General features: G+C 42.5%; 1 protein-coding gene across 1 annotated transcript in view; it reads right to left on the reverse strand.

Annotated features, from left to right (window-relative positions):
- PKD2 (polycystic kidney disease 2 (autosomal dominant)) overlaps positions 1-19401 on the reverse strand; it is a gene marked incomplete at its 3' end in the record, with an annotated part of 67129 nt that extends 47728 nt beyond the window's left edge. Inside the window, exons 1-2 of the mRNA XM_006885311.1 lie at positions 18714-19401; positions 9909-10022 (exon numbers count right to left, since the gene is read on the reverse strand). Of these exons, the coding sequence (XP_006885373.1) occupies positions 9909-10022; positions 18714-19320 (721 nt within the window). The remainder of the gene's footprint in view (positions 1-9908; positions 10023-18713) is intronic.
- Between the last annotated feature and the right edge of the window lie 500 nt (positions 19402-19901).

Raw genomic sequence — 19901 nt, forward strand, 5'->3', positions numbered from 1 at the left:
TACCTAATTCAGGTGAAAATTTCAAATTGCCCTTTTCTGGATCTTCGATATGATTATCTCTCACGTCGCCCAACTTGCTTGCTTTGAACTGTGGCTCTAACACTCGACTGGGACCTCGTGTGAAACGGGGATACAACTTTTTGGGGAATGGCCCGTGGGGTCCAGACCCCTTGATGGGCACATTCTTAAGTGGCTGAGTCACTTCACTGAAGTTGAAATAAATGAAGAGCAGAGCGGTCCAGGTCACAGATGTAAAAAGGCATCCATAACAGAAATAGCGCACTGTGACACTTCCCATCATAGAACTAGCATAGCGGAAAGGCCATTTTCAGTTTTCCCACCATTGGCAGCCCAGGACCGCGGTCTTTCGAGAATGGGGCTGTGCCATCTTCTCTCCCGCCCCTACTCGGCCCCGGCAGCATTCACCCCAGCGCGCAGGGGCCCGGGACCGCCAGGACCGTGCAGAGGAGCAGGACGCGCTAGCGGCCGGCCTCACACAACCCCTAGACCACCTTGCGCAGATTGTGCGCGCCGCGAACCTATGCAAAAGCATTTGACTGCATGGATCAGAACAAGCTACGGCTAATATCGAGAAGAATGGGAATCCCAGAACACTTAGTTGTGCTCATGCAAAACCTATAACTAGACCAAGAAGCTGTTATTTCAACAGAGTAAGGGAACACTGCATAGATTAAAATAAAGAAAGTGTGCCAGGAATGAATCCTTTCTCCATACCTACTGAATTTGTATGCTGAGCAAGTCATTCAAAAGTTGGACTTAAAAAAAAAATTTAAAAAAAAAGTTGGACTTTATGAAGAAATGTGGCTTCAGGATTGGAGGAAGGATCATCAACAGCCTGCATTATGCAAATGACACAACCCTGCTTGCTGAAAGTGAGGAGGACATAAAGTACTTACTGCAGAGGATCAAGGACTGACTCAGCCTTCAATATGGACTGTATCTCATCATCAGGAAGACAAATATCTTCACCACTGGACCAGTAAGCAATATGATAGATGGAGAAAAGACTTAAGTGGTCAAAGATTCCATTTACTTGGATCCACAACCGACAACCTTGGTACTAGCAGTGAGGAGATCAGGAGATGTACTGGGAAAGTCTATAGTCAGGGACCTCACCAAAATACCCTGAAGAGCAATGGTGTCAGCTTAAGGACCAGGGTGCACCTGACTGAAGCCATGTTCTTTTCAATCATCTGCTATGCATCTGAAAGCTTGACAATGAATAAAGATAGAAGATTAACTGATGACTTTGAGTTGTGGTGCTGAAGTATCTGAATATCCCGTGACCTGAAAAAAAAAACACCCACAAAAACCCCCAGAAATGTCCTGGAGAAATGCAGCCAGAGGACTCCTTAGAGGCAAGGGTGGTAGAGCATCATCCCACACACTTTGAGTATGTCCTTCGGAGGGGTTATTCCTCAGAGGGGGAGATGATGTTTGGAAAGGTGGGGAGGGTCAGTGAAAGAGAGGATGACCCTCAACAAGATGGACTGACACAGTGGCAATAGCAGTGGGCTCAAGTATGTTAGAGATGATGAAGATGACACAGGACAGAGCAGGGTTCAGATCTGTTTATAGAGTTGATATGAGTTGTACTTGACACCACGGCATGTACAACAGTGGTCTAGAGGAGAGTTCTGGTGGCTTAGTCATAAGACAGTGAATTGCCAGTCCAAAAATATATGCCTTGAATCTACCAGCTGCTCCACAGCAGAAAATGGGCAATCTATTGAATGAACCAGAAAGCATAAAAAAAAAAAAAAAAGATGGGGAATATACAGAATCACTGTCAACAGAAAGAACTGATTGACACTGAAAAATTTCAGGAAGTACCATATGAACAGAAGCCAATGGTAATGAAGGAGGAAGTGGAAGCTGCATTGAAGGCATTGGCAAAAAAATAAGGCCCCAGGGATCGATGGGATACCAATTGACTTGTTTCAATGAACAGATGCAGCCTTGAATGTGCTCATCAGGCTATGCCCGGAAATTTGGAGGGCAACTGACTGACCAGTAGTTTAGAAGAGGTCCATATTTGTTCCCATTCCCAAGAAAGGTGATCCAACTGAATGTAGAAACTATCAAACAATATCATTCATTCTTAACACATGCCACCAAAATACTGCTGATGATCATTCAAAAGTGGCTAGACCAGTACATAGACAGAGAACTGCTATAAGTTCAAGCAGGGTTTAGAAGAGGCCATGGCACCAAGGATATCATTGCTGATGTCAGACGGATTCTGGCTGAAAGTAAAGAATACCAGAAAACTATCTATTTGTGCTTTATTGACAAGGCAGAGGCATATTTGACTGTATGGATCATAACAGGTTGTGGCTGACTGAGAAAAATGGGAATCCCAGAGCACTTGATTGTGCTCATATGAAACCTATACCTGGATCAGGAGGCTGTTGTGTGATCAGAGTAGAGGAACACTGCATGATTTAAAATTAGGAAGGGAGTGAATCAGGGTTGTACTCTCTCTCAATACCTATTTATTCTGTATGCTGAGCAAATTATTTGAGAAGCCAGCCTCTATGAAGAAGAATGTGGCATCAGGACTGGAGGGAGACTCATCAATAACCTGCTTTATACAGATGACACAACCTTGCTTGCTGAAAGTGAAGAGGATTTGCAGTATTTGCTGAATATCAAGGAACATAGCCATCACTATGGGCTGCATCTCAATGTCAAGAAAAGATTCTCACCAACGCACTAATAGGTAACATCAAGATAGATGGAGAAGAGATTGAAACTGTCAACTTCAACTTACTTGGTGACCTTCTTTCCAAGCCAAAACTTTTCCTTGACATCTATTCTATTCTAGTTCATAGCAAAACCTCAGGGCAGAGCAGAATTGCTCCATGTATATGGCTTCCAAAGCTGAAATCTTTAAAGAAAGAGACTAACTCATCTTTCTACACACAGCAGCTAGCAAACTTGAACTGTCAACTTTCTGGTTAGCAGCCAAGAACTGAACCACTGTGCCACCAAGACTCCTTGTGAAGCAGGCATTGTAACAGGGCAACTCCCTATGAAATAGGCCACCTGAGCATCCTGAAAGATCACAGCCACCAAAAAATCCTCAAGGAGCCTATTTCCACTCTATAACACAAAAGACCGTCAAGAGTCAGAATCAACTTGATGGTAATAGTTTGTTTTCGCTTTTCAATGTTCTTTTTCATTCGCGCTCCCAAAAGAAATCTAAAAGAGGTTCTTTAAGCTAACAATTGCCAAAAGTATATCAACAACATCCATCTTCTGTTACTTCCCTTTCTTAATTTTCTGAAAATTTCTGCTACTTATTTAAAAAGATATGTCTCAAGATTTCAAAAGTAACACTTTAAAAATATGTATTTATGACAGAAATGCTAGTGAATGCTGCTGTTGTTAGGTACCGGTGAGTCAAGGACAACTCACAGTGACCCTATTAACAACAGATCTGAACCCCATCCTACCCTGCGCCATCTTCACATTTCTTGACACACTAGACTTTACTGCGGCAGTCACCGTGCCAATCCACCTGGTCGAGGGTCTTCCTCTCCTCTGCCAACCCTTTCCCTTCCCCAGCATCATGTCCCTCTCTCCAAGAAACAGCGTCTACCAGCAACATGCCCAAAGTATGTGGGGTAAAGCTTCATCATCGTTGCTTCCAAAGAGCACTCTGGCTGCACCCTCTCCAAGATATATTTGTTTGTTCTTTTGGCAGTCCATGGGATGTTCAGTTTTCTTCTCCAACACCATAGTTCAAAGGCATCAATTCTTTTTTTTTTCTTGTTGTGTACCATCAAACTGGGTCTGACTGGCACAGGAGAAGGTTGCCCCTCCTTCTTCAGAGGAGCATCTGGAGCATATGGTGGATTCGAACCACATTCCTTTAGGACTGCAGCACAGCTTCTTGCCTCTTGGCCACCGAGCTCCCTGGCCTCAATTCTTCTGTCATTCCTATGCATTGTCCAGCTCTCAGATGCACAGCAAGTGATGGGAAAGACCATGGCTATGGTATGTGTTTGCAGTCAACTCAATGGCACCTTAAAACAACTGGATCATGTGGAGCTCTGGTGGCACAGCTCCCTACAGGCTACTAGCCGAAAGGCCATGCTTCTCAGCCAGTTCGATTCCATCAGGGGCTTTGAGGAAAAAAAATATGACAAACTCCTGTGTGATTTATAGCTCTGGAAATACCATTTCAGTCTTTGAAATTATCTTACATCTCGATTCACATCTGCTAATTCTCTCAGCTTTTTATTATTGGTAAAGCTGGCATTATCAATGTCTTTATCTGCTGTTGCAGTCAAGTCAAGTTTTGACTCATAGAGATCCTATTTATAACAGAATGAAACACTGCCTGGTCCCACCCCATCCTCACGATCAAGTCTGAGCCCAATGTTGCAGTCACTGTGTCGCACAATTCCATTATATTAAGGGGCTTCTTCTTTTTCAATCACCCTCTCTAAGTGTGAAGTCCTTCTTTAGGAATAGGTCTCTTATGATAACATGCCCACGTGTGTGAGATGAAGCCTTGTTATCCTGTCTCCTAAGGCACATTCTAGCTGTACTTTCTCCAAGATAAGTCCTTATCTCAGTGAATTAATAAATCAAACAAGACTGATCCAAGAACATCAGGCCATGAATGAAAGTTCATTGGGCTGAGCTCACTTAAGTATGTAATCACCCTGCTTGGGCAGGATAAAAGGAGCGATTTTTCCAAATGCCTGTCTGAGCAACTCCACCATTCCTCTGATCTAGCAGCTGTTGATAGATCAGCTGTTCCTTTAAAAAGAAACTGGGGATAATGAGGCATGATTTTACTCCTAGCAAAGTCTGACTGCTACTGATTCATTTCACCATTGCCCAGAAACTATCATTTTAAACACTAATTAAAAATATTGCCAGCAATATTTGGTCAAATGACCAAGAACAACAAATTCAGTACTCTGAGGTAATATAACTAACCTTCTGCCCTTCCAAGTTGTAAACACATATATGAAACAACTGGGGGTCTGGAAGGAAGCTTGAAAATATAGGAAAAGAATAGATACTTTGCATCACAAAGACCTGGGCTCAAGTGGTTTTAAGCCCTATCATTTACAAGCTGAATAAACCTGGGTAAGTTACTTAACCTCTCAGCCTTAGTTTCCTTATACATAAATAGTTATTTTAAAATATTTAGATTAGCAATAATGCATCTAAAGACGCTGGGATGTTATCTATCACATACTGCTACTCATTGCTGTCATGTCAGAGCTCATAGTTGACCCTTCCATGGGTTTTCAGAGGCCATAAACCACATGAGAGTTGACTGCCCATCTTTCGCCCTCGGAGCCCCGGTGGATGGGAATCACCAGAGAGGCACCACCTTTGGTTAGCAATGCAACTCCCTACAGACACCAGAGGTCCCTCATATACAGGAAGCAAAGAGAAAATTCTTCTTAAAAAGCAATGATATAAAACAACTATGAGATATCATTTCACCCCAGTCAAAATAGCAAAATTTAACAGAACAGCAAGCAACAAATGCTGGCGAGGTTGTGGAGAAACTGGAACCCTGATTCACTGTTGGTGGGAGTGTAAACTGGTGCAACCCCTGTGGAAAGCAGTATGGCGCTTTCTCAAAAAGTTGCAAATAGAGATACCATTTGACCCAGCAATTCCACTACTGGGAATATACCCTGAAGAGACCATAGCTGACAGCCAAGCAGATATATGCACACCCATGTTTATTGCAGCTTTGTTCACAATAGCAAGGAGTTGGAAACAACCTAAGTGCCCATCAACAAATGAATGGCTAGAGAAGCTGTGGTATATTCGCACAATGGAATACTATGCTGCATTTAAAAACAAGGAACTCATACAATATTATTCAAAATGGTTGACTCTGGAGAACATTATGCTGAGTGAAATATCCCAGTCACAAAAGGACAAATATTACATGATGCCACTGTTGTAGAATGGGACTGTCCTTGGGGTTGAGGAGAGACTGAGTAAGATGGGTCCAATAATGTATACTGCACTGAAACAGAGGAGGGAGAGAACTGTTTAAAAGAGAGATATAACTGGGTATTTCTGTCATCACAGGAGACTAGAGCGAGGGCTACATGGTGGAGGGGACATGGAGGAGGGTTTGTAAAACAATGAAAGAATCTTTTCTTTTACTTTTCCATAATTTTTGACTCATGTACTTATAACTTGTTAGTCAAATTTGTGTCTTCTAGGTTACAACACCCCCATGATACATCTTCAAGGATATGAACATGTACGGCCAAGCACAATCAATAAGAGTGCATCTAAATTCCAAAATCAATCTCCATAATAGTCTATGTGTTTCCTACTGCCAAAGGGGCCCTTTAGAGTAGTGAGAGAAGATCTTCACCCTGAAACCCACAGCGTCCCTTTTCAGCAGGAAGTAGCTAAGAGAATACGCCATCCCCTTTTCCTTATGACTCAGGGTGAAATCTCTCTCAGGGAGGAGTGATAGGGAATGGCAAAGGACACACTGACAAAGAAGATTAATCAGAACTGGCTTTGACAAGCACTGTGGCATTTGGACAAGAACAAACTGGGAGGAGGGTAGAGAGAATAGTGCAACAATGAATGAATGGAAACCCAAAATCTCTGTAAATGTTTATGAAAATTAATAAAATATAATTATAGAAAAAAAAAAGCAATGATAAAGGCTGCATCCTCACACTGGGTGTATCTCAGTGCCCATCAGGAACTTGCTTTCTTTACCAGTATTGAGTGTTCCCCCCACCCCATGTTAGTTTTAACACTTAAAATCAGTAGTAAGGAGGTACGCTGCCAACTCAAACATGCCTGGTTCGATTCCACCAGCTCCTCCTCAGAAAAAAGATGAACAATCTACTCCCTTGTGATTTAAAGCTTCTGAAAGTCTGCTAGAGAGTCAGCTTTGAGTCCGTTTCAACTCAACAGCACCCAACTACTCAACAGAGAGGACAAAATAGTACAGGAATTACGTTTACAACTCAATATCAAGAAAACAAAGGTCCTCATCACAGGACCAACAGTCAACATCATGATGGAGAAGGGACTGAAGCTATTAATTATTTAATTTTGCTTAGATCCATGATCAACACACTTGTTACAAGTAGTCAAGAAATCAGGAGACGTATTATTGCATTGGGCAAGTCTGCTGTCAGGGAACTCTCCAAAATGCTAAAGAGCAATGATGTCAGTTTGAAGACTAAGGTCCACCTGATTCAGGCCATGGTCTTCTCAACCACCTGCTATGTGTCAGAGAGCTGGACAATGAATAAGGATGACCAGAGAACTGAGGCCTTTCAGTTGTGGTGCTGGAGAAGAGTAGTCAATATCTCATGGACTGCCAAAAGAACAAGCAGATATATCTTGGAAAGGATGTAGCCAGAGTGCTATTGCAGGCAAAAACAGTGAAACTTCGTCTTTCATACTTTGGACATGGACCTAGGAGAGGCTATTCCTTAGAAAGGGACATCATGCTAGGAGAGATGGAGGATCAGGGAAGGAGAAGAAGATCATCAGTGAAATGAAATGACTTGGTGGCTGCAGCAATGGGCTCTAGTGTGTCAGAGATGATGAGGCTGGCACAGGATAGAGGAGGGTTCAGGCCAGCTGTTCATAGGGTTGCTCTGAGTCAGACTTGACTCAACGGCACCTAAAAATAACAACTATTTTGTCTAAAATTTAGAATTTATTCTTTAAAAAATTTTATTTTAAATTGGTTTGCTTATAAAGTTCATATACATTGTGTTTCCACACTATCCTTCACTCACATTTTTATTTCATACAATCATGCCCATTCACTATGTTTTATAAAATCAATCGCCATTGAACTACACCCACCATTATCCTATCTTTCCAGATCACCACTGGATCTTTTCCATTTTCTTTACTTCCTCAAAATTTTAGAATTTATTATTATTTGAAAACTTGAATTTGTCTTGAACTGACCACCAATGTTGTTGCTGTTAATTGCCATCGAGTCGAGCACGACTCATAGTGACTCTATGAACAAAAGGCCTGAAGCCTTCCTATAACTATTGTCCTTTATTCATAGTTTCCAGAGGCATTTTGTTTAGGAAGTGGATGGCATTCCTGCTTCCAATGAGCTCACCAAAACATATATTATGGGTTACTCTTATATTAAAGAAACCCCACCAGCTAGAATCTAGAAAGGCGGATGGTGAGACTTCATCTCACATATTCTGGTCATGCTATTAGAATGGGCCAGTCCTTGAAGACAGGCATGTTTGGTAAAGCAGAGGCTCAGGGGGGGAAAAAGGAAAAGCCTAAATGATGCAAAGTGACACAGAAGCTCAATGGGGTCAAGGACAACAGTGGAGGCACAGGATGGCTCAGGAGCAGCCAATGCTTTGTTTTCTTGGCCACAGGGTCACTATGAGCTGACTCGACAGTATCTAATAACAATTCTTACAAATAACAATGAAGTTTCTTTGGTGTGAGTTAGGTGAAAAAAGAAAAGGCAGCAGACATAATATTACAGAAGATCTATCTGATGAATCTAGCATATAATAAAAACCTATTACTGAGGATTTGGAAGAAATTATAAATTGGAATGAAGGCATTGACACAATATACTGAAATACAAAAAAGAGGGACGTTTAAATACATATTTTAATGAAAGAAATATTAGGTGGCATGATTTGTATTTCCCAAACACAAAAGCTGAAAAAAGAAATTTTGCTGAAAACAATACTATTGTAGGTTTTATGTTAATACATGAAAGCAAGAATGGCATCCACTTCCTAAACAACATACCTCTGGAAACTCTATGAACTTTGCTAATACAGTATTAAATCAAACAACAACTCTTGTTGCTGATGAGTCAATTCACTCACAGTGATCCTGTTCAGATCCACAGGCACATTCCAAGACAAAGCAGAACTGGCTCACAGGTTTCCGGGAAAAGCCTGGTAGGCTCAAACCACTCACCTTTCAGTTAGCAGATGAACACTTAACCATCACACCACCAGGACTCCTTAAGACAATCATTAAAAGAACCTCTGAAACTCTTTATTGTTGAGTCTGAACCCACACACAGCAGATTGTTGGAGGCTGTAAACTGCACAGGAAGCAACTGCCCACCTTTCTGCTGAGGATTCCCTGGTGGGATGAAACTACTAGAGAGGTGCCACCTTTGTGTCAGCAGTGCAACTCTACAAGACCAGTGTTCCCTTAACAAGTCATTTCTGTCAAGTCCGAACCAATCCCCCACTGGGTTTGCAGAGTCCATAAACTGTACAGGAGAAGACTGCCCATCTTTCTTCTGAAGAGCTGCTGATGGATTTGAATGGCCTGCCTTTGGGTTGTAGTGCAACTCTCTAGTACTAGGCCACCAGAGCTTCCCAGGACACTCTTGATAGTTAGGTGCCCTGTACGTAGGGAATTGTGCTCCTAACTCCAAAAGTTGTTCCTTCCTGGCAGTTCGATTCCAACAGGGGTTGCACAGAGAAAGATGGGCAGTTTCCAGATATGTGATTTATAGCCTTGGAAACCCAATGAAGGGGTGTCAGCTACAAGTCAGTTCCAACTTGACAGTAATGACTTAGAGATTTATGGTTAAGAAATCTATAGCAAAAATTGTTTCACTTGGATTTTTGCTGTCTGGAGAGTTACTGCACAGATTTCCCTGAGAATGTATGTATACAGTACACAATAGATAGTGTATTGGCTACGATGTTGAATTTTCATAAATATTTACATGAGTATAAAGAAGAATTTTCCAAATTCTCAGTTGGAACTGAAAATGAAGCTGAGAAGACTTTTGAACGAATCTTCTGGTGCGTATACATTTCCTTTTAATTAAATTTTGAAAGAACAAATATTTTCAAAATTATTCCATCAATGCAAGGAAATATTCTACTTACAGATACACACGATTACGAGAAAAAGGAGGTATGTGACCAGTTCCCGTAAAACACTTTTAAGGTATTTCTCTCGGCTAGTGTTGTTTTCCTCCATGAGTCTTGTTCCCCAGAGACCTTTGAAATAATAATGGAAGAAAAATTATTTTATGTTAAAAATCTCACAAACTGCAAAAGGGATAAAACATAAAAATACAATCTTATAATAAAAAAATATTTTTAGTACACTCTAATGCAACTGAGAAACTGCTTTACTTGGAATACTTTTTACTTAAACAGTTGGCAAGTTGGTTCTGACTGGTTAATGTGGCTGTTAACCAAAAAATCAGGGAGTCATGTTCACCAAGAGGCACCTTGGAAGAAACACAGGGATCTACTGAAAGATAAGTTACTGAAAACCTTGTGGGGGTCTCATTCTACTCTGACACACACAGGGTCACCATGAGTTGGAATCGACTTGTTTTTTACCTCTTATTTTTGTAAAAGGCAAGAGCTTTCTACGGTCTGAAGAGAAACCTCTTATTTTAGAATACTATCAGCTCTTCTCTCCCCTACATGTGTAAAACACAAGGCAAAGATCCGATCATTTTCTAAACTCCTAACTCCATTCACAAACATCTTAGTAAAAATTTAGAAAGAGAACAAGAAATGAATACAGCCTGAAAAATGGGTGGGTGCATAATACATCAGTTCCTCCTACTTGAGAGAGATAACACAACCTGGTAATTGTGTGGTTACTAAACCTAGTTAAGGGAGCTTTGGTGTCCTAGAGCGTAAGGTGTTTTGCAGCCAGTCCAAAGGCAAGTACTTTGAACCCAGTAGCTGCTCTGTAAGAGAAAGATGGGCAATCTCGTCCCTCGCTGCTTACAGCCTCTGAAAATCTGCTGGTGGGCCAGCTAGGAGTCTGTTCTGATTCCACAGCAATGACAGGGGACTCCTTGGAAACTTAATTAAGAACATGATGTGATAACTTTGGTTTGCCCTGGATGAAAAAGAAGTGCTGGACAGAAGGTCATTTCAACCGCAAAAGCTCTAGGAATCTTCTAATGTAGTGGCATAAAAGCTCTGTTTGGTACCTATCTTTAATGGCATCAAGAAACTGAGTAAATTGAGGCCTAGCTGTGTGCTTAGCAAAACAGATTTTTGAGAAGCCAATTAATGTACACACTTTAAAGAAAAAGAAATTACTCCTCCTACTTCTCTTTCTCTGTTTGGAGAGAAAAAAAAAAGAGTCAGCAGCCATGTTCTATATTTTAGCAGATGGAAAAAGTGTTGGGCTAGCTAAAAGAGAATGACATAACCCTCCGTGTGCTTGCTGCAGAGAGCCAGTTACCACAGTGTTTGGCCTCAGCCAGCAGACAGACGTGGTGGCTGTCCAAACCCCTGTTAATGAACAGTGAGTGAGCTAAAGTCACGTGTTGGTTACTTGAAGAGCCCTTTCAAAAGAACACTTAAAAAAATTCTCAAACCTTTCAGTGAGGTAGGCTTGTAATGGAAACCAACCTGGCACCTGCCTGCATTTACATGCAGATGCCAAGCTGCCAAGGTAATGTGTTCAAGGAGCTCTGATGACAGAGGAGACCGAGCACTGGGCTGTTAATCAAAAGGATGGGGGTTCAAACCTATAGCTCTTCCGTGAGAGAACCATGAGGTAGCTTGCTTCCATAAAGACTGACTGGCCAGGGACCCAATGGGGCTGTTCTACTCTGTTCTATCAGGCTGCTATGTGTCACACTGAGTTGACTCAATGACAGTAGGTTTTTTTTAGGGTTTTTTAAAAACTTCATTAATAACAGTCGCTCAAGCCCTTAGTCAAGCTACTCAAAGGGAAAAAAGAAAACTAGTACTTGATCTTCTGCTTTGAAGAAATGATCTCATCACCAGCGTTTCCCTATTTTAAAAGCTTTGTTACAACATATTAGTCTTACTCCTAAATTGGAATATTTCCTTTCCTTTTCCCTCCTAATTTTCCTTTAGGAAAATCAGCATCTGAATTCAAAGACACTGTGTTACGCATCATAGGTTTCACCACACTGAAAGTGGAACATAACTTATGACCAGGTCTGTAGCTGCCAAGATCTGGTAGTTGTCAGGGAATTACTCATTCAGAAGAAATGCAGCAAGCAGAATGTTTGTTCACTGAAATTCTACCATATTAAAGAATTATTACAAATTTAGATGACATGGAAAATTACAACTCAGAATAACACAGAGGCAGCCAAAGATTAAGCTCAGTAGCTCTGGATACAACCACACCATTTATTTGGGTATATTTCTTTTGGAGGCCAGGTCTCAAATCTACACAAAAGCTGAGCGTGCTGGTCTCTCAGCATCAGGATTGCTAATGTTGCCCGACTCATGGGTTCACTGATTTCACTCTTTCCTGTAGTTTATAAACAACTATGTCCTAAGGAATAGTCATGGCTCTTAATATTTACAAGGCACTACTTGACCTATAAATAGGAAAAAATCAACCCAGCTCCACTTTATCCAAGCTATATTTAATTCTGTGCTTGAATGAAACATTTCAAATGAAAAGAAGTCCCCTTATTTCTGTTTTTATATCATATGCTTTTTACATACTTACATTTTCTAAATTAATCTAGAACTTCCAAAAATACTTATTACTTTGACATTTTCTTACAGGACGTGTACGTAAGGCTTATTTTAGTATACAGGTACCCTTAAATGGCTATACTAACAAATAGGAAAAATACCTGTCCTGTGGTCAAATACTTCCCATGACAGTTGATAACGTGGGTACAAATGGCTCTAGATATGTAAAATAAAAAGTAGATCCTAAGGAAAACTTTGGACTTTGGTTAATAATAATGTATTAATGCAGTTTAACAATTTTAACAAATATACCACACAAATGCAAGCTGTGAGCAAAAGACGAACAGGTACGCAGGAAGACGAGGAATTATATGGGAACTCTGTATTTTCTGCCCAATCTTTCTGCAAATCAAAACAGCTCCTTTAAAAAATGTCTATTAAGAAAAAAAAAACCCCCAAAAACAAGCAAACAAACAAGTCTATTAACAAAAGAATAAAAGTAAATAAAACAGCATCTTTCAAAATCAACTGCTCTTTTCCTTTCTTTGTCCCAGTTTGTTGAGGGTACCTTCTCAGCATGCTAGCACTCATAGTCAGAAAATAAGTGGTCTTCAAGTTCCTTCGGGGTCAGGGAGGGTACAAAGCTAACTCTGGTGGTCCCTGGGTGGTGCAAATGATTAACATGCTCACTGTTAACCAAAAGGCTGGAGTTTCAAGTCCACCCATAAGTGCTTTGGAAGAAAATCCCCTTTCTCTTCTATTCCCATATATTTGTTCTCTGGTGGAAGCCAATACAACAGAACACATTGTCAAATAAATATTACAGAAATAAACAGAATACAATGAAATTTTCAAATGTTATTATCTCATTAGTGTTTTAAAAATTGGAATAGTATTTATTTCATTTACCATTATACAAAATATAAACTTTTTCAAAATGAAAAAAAGAAAAGAAAAAGTTAATTTTCTCTCATATACCCTCAGGAAACCTGAGGGAGGGTCAGCTCTGAGTCAATTCTAACTCAACAGCGATGAGGTATGGTGGTCTAGTGCTAAGAAACTCTGCTGTAGTCATCTTGCAGGCATGCAGTTTGAGACTACCAGCTGCTCTGTAGGAGAATAATAAGGCAGTCTCTCCTCCGGTGCGATTAACTGCCTCTGAAAACCTGCTGCAGAGCCAGCTATGATTTCAAGTCCCCGACACACAACAACAAGCAATCAGTCAGCTATGGAAAGCTGTTGGAGCACAATTCTCTTCTGCCACCTGCCATGAGTTAGAACTGACTCCACGACAGCTGATGGTGGTTAACTAACGCCAGCACCCAAAGTTAAGGCACATTATCTAGACATATAGTTTGCTGCACAGTGTTACATTTTACTGTAAATATAGGCAAATGCTCATATGGATAATCCAAAACACAAGATATCCCAAATAAAGAATTGGGAGAAATCCTATTAGTAGAACTATTTCACCCCAACAATTTTTAAATAAAACTTTTTAAAAAAAATATCAGTATACAAAAACACTGAAAATGTTTAATAATTCTGGATGTATCTCTTACCTATCTTTAACTGTTACTCATCTAAACTTTGACCTGTTCTTTCTAATTTTGCAGTACCAGATATCATAACATTTAAACTACATGTACTTCAGGTCAGTACATTTCTACAATAAGTGACAGATGAAGACATCTCACTTATGCATAAGGAAAAGAAAAAAAATCACCTGGCTTTAAAACTCCTTATGGATGATTGCAAAATACAACTCATATAACTGAACTGATATACTGCCAATCCAGAATTTTAGGAATTTGAGCCATACTGGCATTGTTTTCCTCTTCTAGAAGGAACAGGTGTTCTAAAGATACAAACGTGGCCTCTTTACACACCTTACTGTCTCCCTAGTCAAAAGATTCTGAAGCATCCCAGCTAAGTAACAATATGGACCTGTCGCCACATAGTATCCCTATCTCATCTAAAATACACTACATACTATGGTAAACTGATTGCAATAAGGTACAGAGTGGGGGTTTCAGAATCAAATCTGTGTTTATATGAGGGCTCAGGCACTTACTGGCTGGAGTTATTTAGCTAAAATCACAAGAGCCTCTATTTACTCATTTGAAAATGGGATAAGAGCACTGTCTTTGAGGAGCTGGCCTGAGGATGAAAAACAGCTTGAGCAAAGCACTTGGAATGCTTGGAAGAAACTTATTGTTTCAGAACAGCTCCAAATCTACAAAATGCCCTGCTTTGGAAGCCCAGTTAGCAGAGACGTCAGAATGGCTTAAGGACCCACCCAGATCCTTATAGTCTTTCAGTTTATCATAAAGAGCTGTACTGAAACGTCTGTGAATTTAAATCATAAAAGAATAGTTTGTGCTAAGACACATATGGGTCTTGTTTAGCAGGATGAATACCATATTCCTTGAACTTTCAAGTACACCTCTACAAAGTGTGGAAGAAATGACTTTTACGACTACTGGTTCATTTTCTGTAAAAATCAGTCAATGGCCACTTCAGATATTTACTCCTAAGTCTTGGCTTCTCCATCAGTCCTCCCTTGAGGTGCAAGTTAAATACACACCCCCAGCTAGCAGCTCGTTCCAACTGCATAGTCCGGAGAGCTCACACAAGCCCAAAAAGGAAGCCTCTTTTTTTCTCTCCGGAAATCTCTTCCTCCTATTAGGGCTAATGGTACCATGGCAGGAATTTGGAGTTAATCTTTGAGTAGGCCCTCCCTTTCTTGCTCATATCCGTTTGGTTCCCCAATTCTGATGGCCTTTCCTCTTCTAATCCAGTCCCCTTCCATCCCAGTTCACACTACCTTGCAAAAAGTCTCCACACCCTAGTGCTAGCTACCCAGTCTCCTAGCAACCACCATCCCCCATTTCACCCTATCCTCTACATTCTTACTAACGTTACTTTCAGATACTTAGATCATGAGTCCCCAGGCCTTCTCCTCTTTAAGGTGCTCTTGTACCTGCAACCTGACACTGCAATTATTTAGCACCTGAACTTGAGTTGTTGAAGTTCTGTATTTCTGTTTAGTTGTGTCCCTGGGTGGTGCAAAGTGTCAAAGTGCTTCACCATCAACTAAAAGATCAGAGGTTAGCACCCACCCAGAGGCACAGAGGAAGAGACCTGGTGATCTTTATTTATAAAATTAGCTATTGAAAATAGTTGGACTCTGACACACACAGGGTTGCCATTAAGTCAGAATCAACAGCCACTGGTTTGATATCCCCAGTAGCTAGAACAAAAGAGTCTCCCTAAATGTTTGCACACAGCATGAATTTTAACACTACCATAACTTTGCCATGAACTCCAATGAGGAAAATTCTTCCTTGTTTAAAAGTCTCTTGTTACGTACTGCCCACCAACTCATAGCAGGCCCTCCAGCAGGTTTTCAGAGACAGTAAGTTACATGGGAGGAGACGGTCTATCCTTCTCCCACAGCAGTGCGAGCAGCAGTGGATTTAAACTGTGTGCCTTCAGGCTGCCAGTGTAGCCCCTTACTACCAGGCCACCAGTGTCACTGAAAGGAGAAGTAATAAAATGAGGCACAAATTTAAATAAAGGGAAAAGTAGGCTCTCTCAGTTCCTGTAGTAGAGCTTTGGATACATAGATTATATCGGTGTAATTTGTCCTGTATATCCTAATTAATAAATGTTTAGAAACTAAGAAAATACAGAACATTGCTACCAGAAGTTTGGCTTGGGCACTACAGGTATATTAGTCTAGTGAGTAGTACATTGCCTAGGGTTCAAAATGCCTGGATTTAAATTCGGCACACAATGCTTAATACTTGTGATCTTGAACAAATCACTTGTAGAAGATTTAGTTCCCTCGGCAATAGAATATTGAGAAAAGTTCTCTCATAGGTTTGTGGTGGCAAATGACTTGAGTGCACAGTTTAGTGAAGTGCTCACCAAACAGTTAGTGTTAAGTAATCTACTATTTCTTATTCAATTTAACCACAGAGGGCAGGATTTCTCCAGTTCAGCACTACTGACATTTTGGGTTGGATAATGCTTATAGCAGGGCTTATAGTCTTGTGCACTGTACTCTATTTAGCAGTGTCTCTGGCCGCTACCCAGTAGATGTCAGGAGCAATCCTTGCCCAGTTATGACAACCAAAAAATTTCTCTAGGCATGGTTCAGTGTCCCCAGGGAGGGTAAAATCAGCCTCCCTCCCAAAGATGAGAATATCTAACCCAGGATAAGATGTTAAATAAGATTGAATTTTGAATCCTCAAGATAGGCTATGCTAATCCCCATCATTATATATTCACTCTTACAAGTGCTTTCGTAGTGAACTGGTTACCAGCACTTTGCACGAGGGCCACTCCACCTGACCCACAAGAACACAGATCTTTTCCAAGTCTCAGTAAGTTTTAAAAGTCAACCTGCTCCTATCTCAAGAGCCAAAGGAAATAGGGAGAATGCAAGCTAAAGAAGCTGTTGTTGTGTGCTGCCAATTCACAGCTGACCCTCCAATAGGTTTTCAGAGGCCACTAACAGTTCCTGAGGAGACTGCCCATCTTTCTCCCTAAGAGCAGCTGGTGGACTGCAGTGCAGCTTCTGATTACTAGGCAGCCAGAGCTCCCTGTTAAAGAAGATACACCAAAATAAGATGGTGAATATATCTATGTCATGAGGTAATTCCTGCAAGCAGCTAACATTTGAGTCTCCTTTGTGCTTAGCTGGGAGTGCTGGTGGCCTAATGTGTAAGGAGTTATATACTGTCAACCCAGAGGCATTCAGTTCAAATCCACCAGCTGCCCTACAGGCCAAAGAAGGGGAATCTCTTTCCCTGTTTGTTACCACCTCTTGAAAACTCACTGCCAGCTGGAGGGACAGCTGTGAGTCACTTCTAACTGGACAGCACATAAAACAACATTGTGCTTATTATGAGGTAGGGATAACAAAGCAGTTGTCAGTGTTCAAGTATCAACAGCATATCTATTTCAAAGGCAAGACAATCATTTTAGGAAAAAATTAGAGTAGATCTAGTATGTCATTGGGATTCTAACACTAATATGGCAGAGACAGCTAGCTCCTGGACACATGGGTAAGTTACATTTCCTGGCCTCCTTTCAGCTAGGCTTGGTGAAGTGACACACGAATTTTGTCTACAGAATATAACAAAGGCATCTTTTAAACAGATGCAGATAAAGGGGCTCAGAGGGGGTAAACAACTTTCTCAAGGTCGCACAGTAAGAATAACAGAACTGCTATTAGTGTGTGGCCTGACCTGGTTTGAATCATGTTGCTATAACCACCTCAGTAAGACTACCTAAGTAGTTTTGTGTACCAGATTTTCAAAAGTAACAGTAAGGGAAGGGCAAATTTCAAAAGAACTGAAAACAGAAATTCCTATAAGTACAGATGAAAACAACATGGTAAGAGCAAAAGCAACTTTCCCAACGATGCCTCTGATAAAACTTTGCAAAATCAGGTTTCCTTCTTGGAAAACTTGTGTCCTCCTAAAAGGCCAATTTGAAAACAGCTCTCCTGCCTTTGGGAGTTTGGTGCACTGAAGTCTGCAGTTACCAGCTGGTAATTGGTGACTTCACTATTTTGGTGAAATTTCAAAGAACGTTAACTTAGCTATTTAAAAGTACACTTCTAAGTTTCCTACTTAACAACATAATATTTTGTTTGCAATTGTTTTCGAAAAATGCCTAAAATTAGATTGGGCCAAATATCTTTACTGAGATCTTATTCTTAAGTGATGTCAATCGCCCCCTCCTCAAAACAGCCTCAACAAAACATCACCAAAACAAGACTGTAAACACTCCTCCCATAACTAGGGAAACGCTGTCCTGTTAACCCTTTCCGGGGATGAGGGAGCAATTATGCAAGGTCAATGGAAGATCAAGGACATCAGCACAGAATTTTCATTTTAGCTCGGGAGCATTTACAAATATCTGGCCGGAACCATCATTGATTATACTACAAGTGATAGTTCTCCCAGTAAGGAAAAAAAAATAAATTCCTAGATGCACCCTTTCATTCGAATACTGCTTCCACATCCTTACAAAAATAAAGCATTCAGGAATATGCTCACATAAAAGTTTGCACAGTGGTTTCTGCAGTGGGTTCCGGAAACAGAGCATAATCAGCAGAGGTGGGGAATACACTTCAAACATAGAAGAGGGATGCGAGGCGGAGTCCCCGGAAAGCTGCCCTGAGTGGGCGAAGGCAGTTCTGGTTTGCGCATCAGCTGCTGAGGGTCGCGCTCTTACCTCGCAGCCCTCGAGCCAGCCTCTTGGACCAGGCCACTCGGGGCGGCTGCCCGTCCATGGGGAGGCGGCGATGCAGCGGGTCCCCGCCGCCATCGGGGCTGGGACACGACGGCCCCTGGTCCTCTCGCCGGTGCCGCCTCCCACTCGGATGGCCTCCGCCGTGGTAGCCCCCCAGCGCCCGGCCCCCGGCGCCTGCAGAGCTTACAGCCGAGGAGGTGACAGACCTCCGGCCGCCCGGGCGCCACTCCACATCCATCTCCACCACCATTCCCCCTTCTTCTCCTTCCACCTCCTCTTCCTCCTCATCGTCGTCTTCCTCAGCCTCGAAGCCCGGGTTGTCCCGGCTCCACGCTTGCCTGGAACATGATGAGAGTGGAGGAGACGGGGAGGCCGAGGCTCCAGCCGGGGGGTCCCGCGCTGCTGCCTGCCGGATGCGCTCCATCTCGATCTCCAGGCCCCTCTGCTCGCGGAGGCCGCCAGGGGTGGCGAGGCCGGCGCCCACTGCCGAACTGCCCGCCATCAGCCGGCCCGGGCCCGCCGTTCGCGGCGCTGACGGCCGCTTGGCGTCCCCGGGCAGCTGCGGCTGCACGCGCCTCGAGTTGACCATCGCGCTCACTGGCGCCCGGCGCGCCTTTGCGCTGCGCCGCTCTCGGCGCTGCCAGCCACAGGAGCCATGTTCTTTTCTTCCCGGGGCCCGCCGCCTCCTGCTCCCCGCCCCCGACCGCCCCGCATTCCCGCGGCCCTCGCCCGCCCCCTCGTCCCGCCTCTCCTTCGCCTTGCCTGGCCTCGCCCAGCGGCCGAGGCGCGCGGCGGGGGGAGGCGCGAGGAAGCCGCCCCCGCAGCCGGCGCACTGGGCGAGCGGCGCCCGGGTCCCGGTTCCAAGTGGATCCTGATCCCGGGCGCGGGCGCCTGCATTCCATTCGGGTGGAAGGGTTTGGGAAGGAAGGGAGTCGCTGACCCGCTCGCCTGCGGGGAAAGGGCTCATGGAACAGTTAGTTGCCGGTCTGCCTAGAAGGTGCTTGCATTTCCCCTTAACTGCTAGCCACTTCTGCCTCGATTTACCGAAGTGCAGAAAGAAAAGAGGAAACGCTTTGTAAGATGATGTGAATTAGTTAAATACAAGTAAGAGTTGAAGGCATGGGCATTCAGGAAATCTGTCTCTCATTTAGAAACTAACTCTGTGGACTT

This window comes from Elephantulus edwardii, unplaced genomic scaffold (genome assembly GCF_000299155.1).
Source record: "Elephantulus edwardii isolate Elephantulus edwardi_28Jun2011 unplaced genomic scaffold, EleEdw1.0 scaffold00042, whole genome shotgun sequence".
In the NCBI taxonomy this organism is placed as follows: domain Eukaryota; kingdom Metazoa; phylum Chordata; class Mammalia; order Macroscelidea; family Macroscelididae; genus Elephantulus; species Elephantulus edwardii.